The sequence below is a fragment of the Dendropsophus ebraccatus genome, chromosome 4 (assembly GCF_027789765.1).
Source record: "Dendropsophus ebraccatus isolate aDenEbr1 chromosome 4, aDenEbr1.pat, whole genome shotgun sequence".
Classification (NCBI taxonomy): Eukaryota; Metazoa; Chordata; class Amphibia; order Anura; family Hylidae; genus Dendropsophus; species Dendropsophus ebraccatus.
The window spans coordinates 100,275,921-100,289,800 of NC_091457.1; the positions used below are offsets into that span (position 1 = coordinate 100,275,921).

The 13,880-nt window shown below is 43.2% G+C and overlaps 1 protein-coding gene across 7 annotated transcripts in view; it reads left to right on the forward strand.

Moving 5' to 3' along the window:
* LOC138788506 (pancreatic secretory granule membrane major glycoprotein GP2-like) overlaps positions 1-8,502 on the forward strand; it is a 40,395-nt gene extending 31,893 nt beyond the window's left edge. For 6 of the 7 annotated variants that reach the window (XM_069966436.1, XM_069966438.1, XM_069966437.1 and 3 more), the window contains 8 exons: positions 4,093-4,171; positions 4,269-4,466; positions 4,540-4,736; positions 5,391-5,566; positions 5,736-5,978; positions 6,118-6,274; positions 6,404-6,518; positions 8,340-8,502. In XM_069966436.1, coding sequence (XP_069822537.1) covers positions 4,093-4,171; positions 4,269-4,466; positions 4,540-4,736; positions 5,391-5,566; positions 5,736-5,978; positions 6,118-6,274; positions 6,404-6,518; positions 8,340-8,485 — 1,311 coding nt within the window. In that variant the 3' untranslated portion in view covers positions 8,486-8,502. Of the gene's footprint in view, positions 1-2,942; positions 3,013-4,092; positions 4,172-4,268; positions 4,467-4,539; positions 4,737-5,390; positions 5,567-5,735; positions 5,979-6,117; positions 6,275-6,403; positions 6,519-8,339 lie in introns of those variants that run through there. The other variant, XM_069966442.1, reaches the window with a different exon arrangement.
* The last annotated feature ends 5,378 nt before the right edge of the window (positions 8,503-13,880 follow it).

Genomic DNA, 13,880 nt, shown 5'->3' on the forward strand with positions numbered 1-13,880 from the left:
CTCCCTATATGTTATATACATCACATCCCCCTCTGTGTGCTCCCTATATGTTATATACATCACATCCCCCTCTGTGTGCTCCCTATGTTATATACATCACATCCCCCTCTGTGTGCTCTTATATACATCGCATTCCCCTCTGTGTGCTCCCTATATGTTATATACATCGCATTCCCCTCTGTGTGCTCTTATATACATCGCATTCCCCTCTGTGTGCTCCCTATATGTTATATACATCGCATTCCCCCTCTGTGTGCTCCCTATATGTTATATACATCGCATTCCCCCTCTGTGTGCTCCCTATATGTTATATACATCGCATTCCCCCTCTGTGTGCTCCCTATATGTTATATACATCGCATTCCCCCTCTGTGTGCTCCCTATATGTTATATACATCGCATTCCCCCTCTGTGTGCTCCCTATATGTTATATACATCGCATTCCCCCTCTGTGTGCTCCCTATATGTTATATACATCGCATTCCCCCTCTGTGTGCTCCCTATATGTTATATACATCGCATTCCCCCTCTGTGTGCTCCCTATATGTTATATACATCGCATTCCCCCTCTGTGTGCTCCCTATATGTTATATACATCGCATTCCCCCTCTGTGTGCTCCCTATATGTTATATACATCGCATTCCCCCTCTGTGTGCTCCCTATATGTTATATACATCGCATTCCCCCTCTGTGTGCTCCCTATATGTTATATACATCGCATTCCCCCTCTGTGTGCTCCCTATATGTTATATACATCGCATTCCCCCTCTGTGTGCTCCCTATATGTTATATACATCGCATTCCCCCTCTGTGTGCTCCCTATATGTTATATACATCGCATTCCCCCTCTGTGTGCTCCCTATATGTTATATACATCGCATTCCCCCTCTGTGTGCTCCCTATATGTTATATACATCGCATTCCCCCTCTGTGTGCTCCCTATATGTTATATACATCGCATTCCCCCTCTGTGTGCTCCCTATATGTTATATACATCGCATTCCCCCTCTGTGTGCTCCCTATATGTTATATACATCGCATCCCCCTCTGTGTGCTCCCTATATGTTATATACATCGCATCCCCCTCTGTGTGCTCCCTATATGTTATATACATCGCATCCCCCTCTGTGTGCTCCCTATATGTTATATACATCGCATCCCCCTCTGTGTGCTCCCTATATGTTATATACATCGCATCCCCCTCTGTGTGCTCCCTATATGTTATATACATCGCATCCCCCTCTGTGTGCTCCCTATATGTTATATACATCGCATCCCCCTCTGTGTGCTCCCTATATGTTATATACATCGCATCCCCCTCTGTGTGCTCCCTATATGTTATATACATCGCATCCCCCTCTGTGTGCTCCCTATATGTTATATACATCGCATCCCCCTCTGTGTGCTCCCTATATGTTATATACATCGCATCCCCCTCTGTGCTCCCTGCATATGTTCTCTGTATGCTACCATTGTTATATACATCACCTCCTCCTCTATATGCTTCCTATATATGTTATATCCATTGCCTTGACACATCAAAATGTTATACACATTCCCATTCCTGCCATATACATGCCTTACATGTGACACCCATCACCACTATATATACACCTGCATGATATATATTTCACCGTATATAATTCCCTCCCCCTCTTTATATGCATCACTGTGTGTGTGTGTATATATATATATATATATCACCTAGCTGCCTTATACACCCCTACATATTCTATAAATTTCCCCTTTTTATACACCCCATACATCTTGTATACAGCATCTCTCCCCGCCATATATACCCCTTACACATTATAAATATCTCATCAATATACAGCTTTTTATATGCATATCTCTTAATCCATCACTGCATGTTATATACATAATTTTCCCCACTATATATTCTCTTTTAATCTAAGACTTTATATAATACGTGTTATATACATCCCCCTCTCCTTTTCATATACCTCTTACGTGTTATATACATCCCCCTCTCCTTTCCATATACCTCTTACGTGTTATATACATCCCCCTCTCCTCTCCATATACTTCTTACGTGTTATATACATCCCCCTTTCCTCTCCATATACCTCTTACGTGTTATATACATCCCCCTCTCCTCTCCATATACCTCTTACGTGTTATATACATCCCCCTTTCCTCTCCATATACCTCTTACGTGTTATATACATCCCCCTCTCCTCTCCATATACTTCCCACGTGTTATATACATCCCCCTTTCCTCTCCATATACCTCTTACGTGTTATATACATCCCGCTCTCCTTTTCATATACTTCCCACGTGTTCTATACATCCCCCTCTCCTCTTCATATACTTCCCACGCGTTCTATACATCCCCCTCTCCTCTTCATATACTTCCCACGTGTTATATACATCCCCCTCTCCTCTCCATATACTTCCCACATGTTATATACATCCCCCTCTCCTCTTCATATACTTCCCACGTGTTATATACATCCCCCTCTCCCCTCCATATACTTCCCACGTGTTATATACATCCCCCTCTCCTCTCCATATACTTCCCACGTGTTATATACATCCCCCTCTCCTCTCCATATACTTCCCACGTGTTATATACATCCCCCTCTCCTCTTTATATACTTCCCACATGTTATATACAGCCCCCCTCTCCTCTTTATATTCCCTGCCAGTAGAAAGAGAAGCACACTGAATTTTTAGGTAAAAATGTAAATTTTTATTACCCGTCAGCAAGAGAGGTGATGTTTCGGTTCCTCTAGTGATAATGGTTCCATAGAGCAGTGTTCCCCAGCAGGTGGTGATGAGGGGATTTCCTATATATAGTGATATAATACTAGTCAGTGTATTGGGTATTTCCTTAAATCATGACCTGTTGGGGTTATGTTAAGACTGGAGTTAAGAGACACTGCTATAGAGGAACCAAAACATCGCCTTGATGAACATTTACGTTCTTGTTGGATGATTTAGTGTGCTGGTTGAACATTCGACATCCACCCACGGAGCTGTCCACCAGGTATCTACACAGTGTTGTCACACTTTGGATTGTTACTGTTACCTGCCATATACATTCTTACTTGTTCTATACATCACCTTTCCCCTCCACCTCTTTACATTATATACATCCCTGTTCTCTGCCATATACACTTGTACATGCTATATACATGACCTCTCCCCTACATATGCACCCTACATGTTATATTCCTCTCATGTTCACATCTGAATGTCTGAATATCTGAATGTTATATTCCTCTCATGGTCACATCTGAATGTCAGAAAGAATCTATTACCTGCAATACACATTCCAAACTGCTAACACACATGGTACCTTTCATATATTCATTTGTGCTTCTAGAATGTAGAAAGTGGCTTTAATCTATAGTAAGAGTCAGAGGCTTTCCTGAGCTCCTGATGTGCACCAGGCTGTAACACCTCCTTCCATCCCTGACCCTGCTTGGGACTTAGGAAAAGGAGACACATGGTATCTTTTCCCAACAGATATAGTGTCAGTTTGGAACATGAATTACTGCTGACAGATTCCTTTTAAATACATCACCTCTCCCTACATGTTAAATATATAACCCTTATGGTGTCATTTAGACATCCGCACACATTTTAAACTATGTATAACTTCCTCCTATATACTCACGCTAGTTATATACATCACATTTCCCAATTTGATACATAAAGTACAGCAAATGTCACATGGCGGCCCTGAAAGGTACAGCAGACTTTCATGATCTAGGATTGCATTGGAGCATGGGTCTCAGCTGCGGCCCTCCAGCTGTTGTGAAACCACAACTCCCATTATGCCTGCACAGCTAAAGCCTTGGATTTTCCTGTCCAGGCATGATGGGAAATGTACTTTTGCAACAGCTGGAGGGCTGAAGTTTGGAAACCCATGCATTAGACTATACCTAATGTTAGAACATACAGTGGCTGATAACAGAGAGCAGCTGTCTGGACTTGGTCAGTAGTGATTCAGCAATAGAAGCTGCATTGGTTTGGAGGCTTTCTGGCCAATGACTTGTCCATGTGTTGTGGTATGGGATGTGTATGTGGAGCTTTAGGTTACCATCTCTGTTTTGTTGTACAGATGGCGCCCCTGGGTACTCACTGGTGGTTAGTTGCAGCGCTAGGCCTGATGGTTTTGGTCAGTTCAGAGCAGGTTGATGGTAAGTTGTGGGACTGTGGCAGCTCCTCCATGCACCACTTCTCTTTTCACTCATCTTTTAAGTTTTTTTTCCCTTACACCCATTCTTCTTCATTCAGGAAAAGATGGTGAAGATAATGTGCATGTCTTCTACCGGGACCCGTGGCCCTTGGAGCAGAGCACAGAGCCTGCAGCCACCTTCAGGATGGGCGCTGCTTGTCCTACTAATATATGTGAGAATCAAGGAACATGCAACATGCTCAATGGACAACCTCATTGCCTGTGTAAACCAGGCTTCATGGGTAACATGTGCCAAGGTAGAGTGGCATGTATATACTTAATGGGTGGGACAGGGTGCTGGATCCTATCTAAGTTTGTTTTTATTTTCAGATCTACAGCTCCAGCTGAGCTGTGATCCAGACAAGATGACCTTCCATGTCCTAAAGAGCGCACTCCATCATCTGAATGTGAACATGTCCTTCTTACACCTGTCCAACGCAGCATGTAAACTGCTGGACATGTCTGAGCTGTATGCCTCTGTCACACTGACCCATGAAAATCACACTCTGTGCGGCACTAAGGTCCAGGTAAGGGGAACCTCAGTCCTGTTTTACAAGTTTGGGGCATGCTGTGATCTCCAGAGTCGGCCTAGAGGATATTGTCTCCCTCAACCAGAAAATTAGTTGGTGTCACTTTAGTTACAAAAAACTCTTTTGACATGTCAAAAGTTTTGGATCAGTCCAGGTCTGCGTGTTCAGACCCATACCGATCGGGAGAATGAGCGGGGAGAAAACGCACTGCAGCACATCCACAATTTTATCTGAGTATGAAAAAAAAAAAAGTCCGACTTATAATGGAGCCAGACTCCATAGAGCTGGAAAGGGCGTGCTGCGATGTGGTCCTTTCCCTACTCTTTCTCCTGATCGATATGGGTCTAAACACTCAGACCCGGACCAATCAAAACTTTTGACATGTCAAATGTTTTGTGTAACAGTGACACTTTAAGTTGACATGAGGTTGTTTGAGTTGGCAGTTGCTTAAGGTGCTATTAGGAGGGGGGCACGGTTTATGATTTGATGGATTTGACAAGAAAGGAGCATCAAGGGACAAGTAGAAGAACAATTGCCCATCCAACATATTCTAAAACCTAAAACCACCACCTTGGTCACCATTTGAGATTGCACCACCTCTGCTTTACTTGATTGAATTTTATTTGTCCTGTCATTTATCATCTGTAACAGGTGAATGGCAGCCATCTTATCTACACCAATGAGCTCAGTACAAGTACAGCTATGGAGAGGGCAGAGGTGCCCAGCCCTATGATATCCAGGTCCCCTGGCATCCAGATTGGCTTCTCCTGCATATATCGCTATGACCAGGTTGTGTCCCTGCCGTTCCCTCTTGTCACTAGCGCTGCGTAAGTAGAGAATAAAGAACTGTATTGTAGTCCCTGAACTATACTCCAACTCATCTGCTGCATAAAGATTTGTACAGTCTTTTTTTTGGTCATGTAAGTAGATTCTCTGATGCACTCAGAAAAGGGCCTGTCCCACCTGACCACTTCTGCTTCCTTTCTTTATATTCAGATTGGTAACTTTCATGGTCAAAGAAGGAGAATTCAATGTCACAATGACGCTTCATCCCACAGAGGAGTACCTAGAACCATACGCTCACCTCCCTGTCATCCCTCTGAATCGTCACTTGTATGTCCAGCTGCAGATCCATGGTCACGGCCCACAGAACTACTTTACCCTAAAGCTGGAGGAATGCTGGGCCACACCATGGGCTCACCATGGCAGTGCAGTCCGGCATCTCCTTATCACCAATGGGTATGCTTCAAGTTCCACCTTTAGTAACATTAAAGGGGAAGGTGGATCCTCACACTTGTCTTCTCCTGAGGCTTTTATTACTGGGCTGTGGAGGAGACAGCAGGTTCTCCAGTGATTCATTGCTTCTGTCGTCTTACAGGATTGCTAATGACTCCACGGTGGATGTTATTGACTTTGGAAACCAGTCACTGAGTCGCTTCTCCCTTCAGATGTTCCGCTTCATAGAGTATCAGGAAGTTTACCTGCACTGCCGTATCTGGCTCTGCCAGTACAACGTCACACATTGCAACCAGCAGGTACGTGCGGCCCTCTTAGAGGAGCTGTGTAATAGCATTATAATGCAGCAGTAGGAGTAACACTTGCTCCTGAACATTATAGTGTTCAAATGTTTCATGGTAAATATTTATTTCCGGTGTCCCCTGCAGCCCAGCTCCATACGACATAAGAGAGACCTGAGTGACCCATACAGAAAGGTTGTGTCTTGTGGTCCCATCCAGCTGGCTGGAAGTGTCAGGACCAGCATAGTGGAACCAGAGTCTGGTATGTCATGCCCTGAATGGTGAAGATTAGAGGATAATGGGATAGCAGTGCTCTCATATTTAGTTAGAGGGAAGCATCTTTTCACAGGCTTTCTGTCCACAGTTCTGAATACAGTCCTGGCCACTGCAAGGAGTGTAGTATTCTTTCCAGTCTGACACACACAGTGCTCCCTACTGCCACCTCTGACCATGTCAAATTCCCATAAGAAACCTCTCCTGCTCTGGGCAGTTCCTGACACAGACAGAGGTTGCAGAAGAGAACACTGTCAGATTGGAAAGAATAGACCACTTCCTGCAGGGCAATACAGCAGCTAAGTACTGGAAGACTTGAGATTTTTTATTTTTTTTTACATAGAATTAATTTACAAATCTATATAACTTTCTGACATGTTTTTTTTTCTTCTCCAGAGTACCCCTTTAGGGTATGTGCACGCTAAGGAATCCGGGATGATCACATGCTGCAGATTTCGCAGCTCGTGTCCCCGCGCATCTCCACTGGACTTCATTCTAAGGTCAGGCAGATTCCGCTGTCCGTCCGAAGAATAAACAGATTCATGCTTTGGGCAGACGGCGGAATCTGCCTGTGCATAGAATGGTCTATGGCACAGGCGGAGATACGAGCGGGGGTGAGCTGCGGAATCCACAGTGGGTGATCTGCCCGGATTCCTTAGTGGGCACATACCCTAAATTGGCAGCTCTCCTTGAGTAGAGGGTGAATTAACCATAGACTGCTGTCTAAAGACTATAGGACATGGAATTTCAATTAAGTAAATTTTATCTATGTATAAAAGATGTAATAAAGGGGTTATTTGGCACTTTGCTATTTCCCATATGTCTGCAGCACAATATCAAAAATTTTAAAGAGCTTATGTTCTTCCCACACCCCCGTCATTCGGCAGTGTCTCTGGTGTCCCTCGCTGGTCGCAGTCGCTGCCACTTCCAAGACAAACTTGTCCTGGGAGTGACAGCCTGCTCAGCCAATCAATGGTCTCAGTGGTGTCCCATCTCAGTCAGTCAGTGGCTGAGTGGGCTTCCACTCCTGAGACATGTTCATCTTAGAAGTGGCAACAGTGGCTGCAACGAGCGGGGGACACCAGAGACACTACAGAACGCAGGGGGTGTCCAAAGAGGTAAGCATAAGCTTTATTTAATAATTTTTATGCGCTAGATAACCCCTTTAATTCCTCAAAGCAATTTATGACTATAGTGAGAACTGTTTATCAGCTGAGGGTTATCTCCCTACACAAACTAAAAACATCCAATGAGTGCTGACAGGCTCTGCAGGGGAATCCCTTCTGACTGGGATAATGGCAACAGCCAGCTGTCAGTTCATTCATAAATATTCAGAAGGAATAAGAGGAACAATGCAGTGTAGAGATCTAAGACAGAGCTGCTGCTGTGCAAAATACGAGTTATTCTAATTGATATTCCAGGAGAGGTAATGGGTCCTTTTTAGGGCTATGTTGACACATAGTATTTCTAACAGTTTTTTTTCAACCAAAAACGGGAGTGAAACGAACAGGACAAAATTATAATGGAAAGATTTGCAGTTTTCAATCAACCCCTGGTTTTGGTTGAAAAGAACAGAAATACTTGTGTGAACATTGCCTGAAGAGGTTTCCAGAATTAGAAAATAACTACTTCCTTCCAGAAACAGTGCCACCCTTGTCCTCAGTTTAACTGCAGCTTAGTTTCATATTAGTAAATGACAGATCTGGCACAGTTTCTAATTAACCCCTTTAATACCAGCTGGCACAATGGTGGTTGGCATATACTGTACCTGCATGGACTCGTCCTAATCTTTGGCTTTTCTCTTCTCCAGGGCTCAGTGCGCTCGTCCTTGCAGGGTCTTTTGCAGCAGGAATCATTCTCCTTCTCCTCAGTTCTGTTGCTTTTGCAAAAGCTTTTAAAAAAATAACCTCATTGAGAGAAAGCACTAATCCTGCTCGGACTGATCCTCCCCTCTGAATAAACATTGAACCTACCATGTTGTGTTCGCCTCTTATGTCCTAGATGGGCCACTAATGGCTCTGAGAGTTTCCAGGTCCCTATGATCCCTACAGTCATAAAGATATAGATAGATCTATACTTAACATACAATAAAGAGATATGCTATAGCCTGAGATAAGCTGACAACTCCTGGTTTTATACAGACACTGGGGAAAATGTAGTATCTTTTGAACAGCCATTCTTATGCCTGTAAGTAATGTACTTACAAGCAACCAATTTATCAAACCGACGCACAATAATTAGTGAATTGGTAGTATGGAAGTATATGCTTAAGGCTAGGTTCACACTGCGTTTTCAGCATCCGTTTAACGCATCCGTTTTTTGCAAAAAACGCATGAAAAACTGATTGCAAGAAACGGATTCATTTGTGTGCATCCGTTTTTCCATTGACTTCCATTATAAAAAAAAAAAACGGATCCGTTTTTTTTGACGGACCAAAACGGACAAAAAACGTTGCTGACCCTATTTTTCTGGACGTTAAAAAAAACGGATCCGTTAAACGGATGCTGAAAACGCAGTGTGAACCTAGCCTAACCAGGATTTCAACACTTATCTGTGCAATAAGAGTGTAAATTTCTCTGTTAATACACTCCAAGTTAACTTCACATTGTGCAAAAATGTGCGACTTAAAAAAAATCAGCGTGTAAATGATCCTTACAGGCCAGAGAATATTTACGTATCAGGCACTTCAACATCTGTTGGAATTTGTAAAGAAACAAAGTTGCAAATGTTTGAGCAATGAAGTAATTGCACAAAAATTACCATCAATTTGCTGAACACAGCCATTCATATGTGCTTAGTAAATATATAGTGTGCCGTACAGTTTGCCATCTGCTTTCCTGTAAGCTGCATTGGTAAAAAGCATATCATTGCAAGTTGGCACCTGGCAGGTGAATGGATGGCTAACTGGTGATGTGACTTTCAGCCAATAGAACATACAGAACACCCACCACACGCTTGAAGTGATGACAATGTGCTGATATTTCTAGCTGCACAGTATGATTTACTGTGCAGCTCCCCAAGGCTACCAGCTATGTCTGCAGCGGTAGCTTTACATGGAAAAATTTAGTTTTATTCTGGTGCACAAGGCTAGGAGACGGATGGAACTAGTCATCTGGGTGGGGAGCCGCCAGTGACTAGTTTTTTTTTTTTTATAAATGTAATTTTTATTAAGATTTTTGAAAAACATTTTGTAAGAACTATACAGAGTAGCCAGACAGGCAAATAACACAGTATTGGACAAATGTGGAACATGCAGCTCATATTCACATCACAGGTGATCCCTCAGCATGTATAGCCCTGTGCGGAAGAATAAGCATCCCACGGAGCCCAAACCTGGTCGAATAAGTCTATCCTTTAATTCAGGGAAGCCGTGAGGTACTCCAGAGAGAATCTCCTTGATCCGAGCAACCAGGTCTGTAAAGGGAGGCAGGGTCCGCTGCTCCCAGTGTCGAGCAATCAGGGTCTTCGCTGCAGTTAATAGGTTCAACAAGAGTTTAGTGGGTTTTTTACCGAACGTTTTAGGCGTGAGATTTAGTAATCACACTACCAGATCATATGGGATGGGCTGCGGGAAAATGCTAGAGAAATTATTGCAAAAGGTTGTCCAGTAGGTTTTAACAACTGGGCAAGTCCAGAAGATGTGATACAGGGAGCCTGTGGTCTGGAGGCATCTCCAACATGTAGGGGCTATACTCCTGTTCAATTTGTGTAGGCGCTCCGGGGTATGGTACCACATCGCCATTAGTTTGTATTGGGTCTCTTTATACGTTACGCAGATAGAGGAGGAAGCCGCCCGATCCCATATGATCTGCCAGCATTCCGGAAAGATCTCCTTCCCCAGGGCCGCCTCCCATCTATCCATATATTTATGACGAGTGAGGTTATCATCTCCCGGAGAGCCCAGTATTTTATAGATGTCTGAGATTAAGCCTGTGGTGGATAAGCCCGTTCTCATCCTCTGTTTGAACGGTGTTGGCCGGTAGACTGTGGTAGCACCTAGGCACGTCCTCATATAGTGCTGCAACTGCACATACGTGAACCTTTCAGAGGAAGGTAAATTATATTTATCAGCTAGGTCTTCAAAGGACAACAGCGTGCGGGTAACAGGATTAACTAAATCTGCGAACTGGGAGAGTTTCTTACCCCCCCATGTTCGAACCACACCAGACTCTAACCCAGGGGCGAAGGACGGATGAAGAAAGAATGAGATTAGCAGGGGGGCAGGAGAGACAAGCTGGAATTTAGAGGCACAGATAGACCAAATGGACTTCGTAAATGCAATAGGGCCTAACAAACAAGTGGAGGGGGGAGGAGGCTGGATCCGGTGCCACAATAGAGAGTTGGGATGTGCCAGTGACTAGTTATGACTCTCTGCTTGTCAGCGCACAGTGCAGAGATGATTGACAGGCAGAAAGCCCACTTAGTGGCCTCTCTGCCTGTCAATCATCCCTTCACTACACGCTGACAGGCAGAGAGACATACCTAGTCACCGGCAGCTCCCCACCCAGATGACTAGTTGCTGCCCTTCTCCCAGCCTTGCACGCTGGAATAAAACTCCCTTTCCCCTGCTGTTAAAGGGGTTATCCAGCGCTTCAAAAACATGGCCACTTTTCCCCCTTTCTGGTCTCCAGATTGGGTGGGGTTTCAAACTCTGTTCCAATGAAGTAAATGGAGCTTAATTGCAAACCATACCTGAAATGGAGACGAGAGGGGGAAAAGTGGCCATGTTTTTGTAGCGCTGGATAACCCCTTTAAAGGGGTTATCCAGTGCTACAAAAACATGGCCACTTTCTTCCAGAGACAGCCCCACTCTTGTCTCCAGCTTGGGCGGGGTTTTGCTGCTCAGTTCCATTGCAATTAAGCTCCATTTACTTCAATGGAACGGAGTTTCAGAACCCCACCCAAACTGGAGACAACAGTAGGGGGAAAGTGGCCATGTTTTTGTAGCGCTGGATAACCACTTTAATTGCAAACCACACCTGAACTGGAGACAAGAGTCATGTTGTTTCTGAAAGAAAGTGGCCATGTTTTTGTAGAGCTGGATAACCTCTTTAAAGCTACCGCTGCAGATACAGCTGGTAGCCTTGTGTGGATTGGTTCCCTTTAACAGTCTGTATATTACAGCTACACATCATTATTGTGGAGAAGTTTTATATGTGAGCAGTTGTGGACCCTGTTCCATTACTTAAAATGGTCCCACCTGTAGGGATTTATAAGGGAACAATGCTTGTGTATTCCATTAACTAACTGTTAGGAATATGAATTCCAGACCTCATACGGATCACAGGGATGGAGACAAATCTTAAATAGATTTTTTTATGGCGCAAAAAGAAGCAAATATACAAGCAAGGGGGGAGATTTATCAAACTGGTGTAAAGTAGAACTGGCTCAGTTGCCCCTAGCAACAAATCAGATTCCACTTTACATTCCTCACAGATTCTTTGAAAGGTGGAATCTGACAATTCTACTTTACACCAGTTTGATAAATCTCCCCCAAGATCTGTATATAGTACACTAAATACACATAAAATCCATGTCCAGCACACAGTATACACGTCGTCTGTGTAGAGCACCCCAGGTACACACACTAGATTAGCATATATGCAATACACAAATAAGTAAGTTTTCTGGTCATCCCACAAAATGCATAATAAGTTATTTCACCCTCCAGCTGGAAGACATATACAGCCATATACATTTTAGTCCATATTGGCCATTACAGTTGTTTAGAGAGGCAGGGCAAGCAAACGTTCTAGGAAAATTCTGAGAACTTTCTTGTGAAAGATTGTTTGTGGACTAGCAATTCTTGGACAGCAATGTCAAACATGGTCAACTTCATTTCAGAATCTAATCAATTAAAACAAGACATTTCACATGAAATTCAAAGAGGTTGGGGAAATCTTATGCTTGCATACTGCCTCCCCAGGATATAAAACAATATGTGCTGGTTTCCTGCTCCCCTGGTGTGCAGAATGTGGCACAGCGAAGGGGAACAGGGGGTATATATGGTTTGTTTGTTGTTTTTATGCCACAGGGAGGCAGTATGCACGGTTTCAAGTTTCAGCAACCTTACTTAGCAGTTACCATTTACAATGGTATTTTTGTGCAAAAATTAGCAACACTTGCCATTTTTTTTGCCAACTACACCACATTTAGAGGATGATGCCAGTCTTAGTAATTGTGTTTAGGCACCACAGAGGTGATGTTTTTACTTTGACATGGAGGGAATGCTACCTCCAGCAGGTGGCACCAGAGAGCTGCTTTCTATATCCTTTTTACCATGTTTAGGGTTTGCATTTAGCAGTGTCCCCTACATGTCGCTCGATGGCTTCTTTGGTTAGGCTCCATTCACATGAAGCAAAACTAGCGGAATGCCACCAGCCTCCCTGTCATAATGACAGTCTATGGGAGGCTCGCACCCCTCCTCTCTCCACGCTGTAGAATAGACATGTCCAGCAATAGTAATAATTGGCCATATTATGTAAAGTGCTGCAGGAACTGTGTGCGCTATACAAATAAAAGCATTATTATTCCGCACGGAGAAAGGAGGCGCACGAGCTTCCCATAGACTGTCATTAGGACAGGGAGGCTGGTGTTACTTTGCCTCGGAGAATTCCGCCAGTTTTGCTCCGTGTGAATAGAGCCTAAAAGGGGCATTTTGGAGAAAAGAATTTTTTAAATCAACTAGTGTCTGAAAGTTATCCAGATTTGTAATTTACTACTCTATTCTGTCCTTCAGTAGAGGGTGAATAAACCATAAAGACTGAAGGATGTGTAATTTTACTAAATTTCATCTTTTTACAAAAAAATTAATGTACAGTACAACATATACAATCACAAGCGCTGTAGGATTCTTCTCTGTACATAGGGAGCTAGTCATGTATAACATTGTCAGAGACCAGCACCATACATTGTGCTGATATAAAAGAGCCCTCAGTCTATACAATGATATGAGTATGCTTAGTCTATACCACGATGTCAGAAAATACTAAGCTTATACTATGATGATGCATCTTATTACAATTTGGCATCCTGTTGAAACATCCTGCTTTGTAAGACTAAAGCTATGTTCACACTGCGTTTTTGCAATCTGCTTAACATATACATTTTGTGGAAACAAATGGATGCAATTGTGTGTCATCCATTTAGATCAATTTTCCATTGACTTCTATTATAAAAAAAAAAAAAGGATCGAAACTGATGTGTTTTTTTTTAACACACAGGAAAGTAGTTTTGACACTACTTTTCTGTACATTTAAAAAAAAAAAAAAAAAAAAAGCATCTGTTTATATATTAAACGGACTGCAAAAACACAGTGTGAACCCAGCCTAAGGGGGAGATTTATCAAACT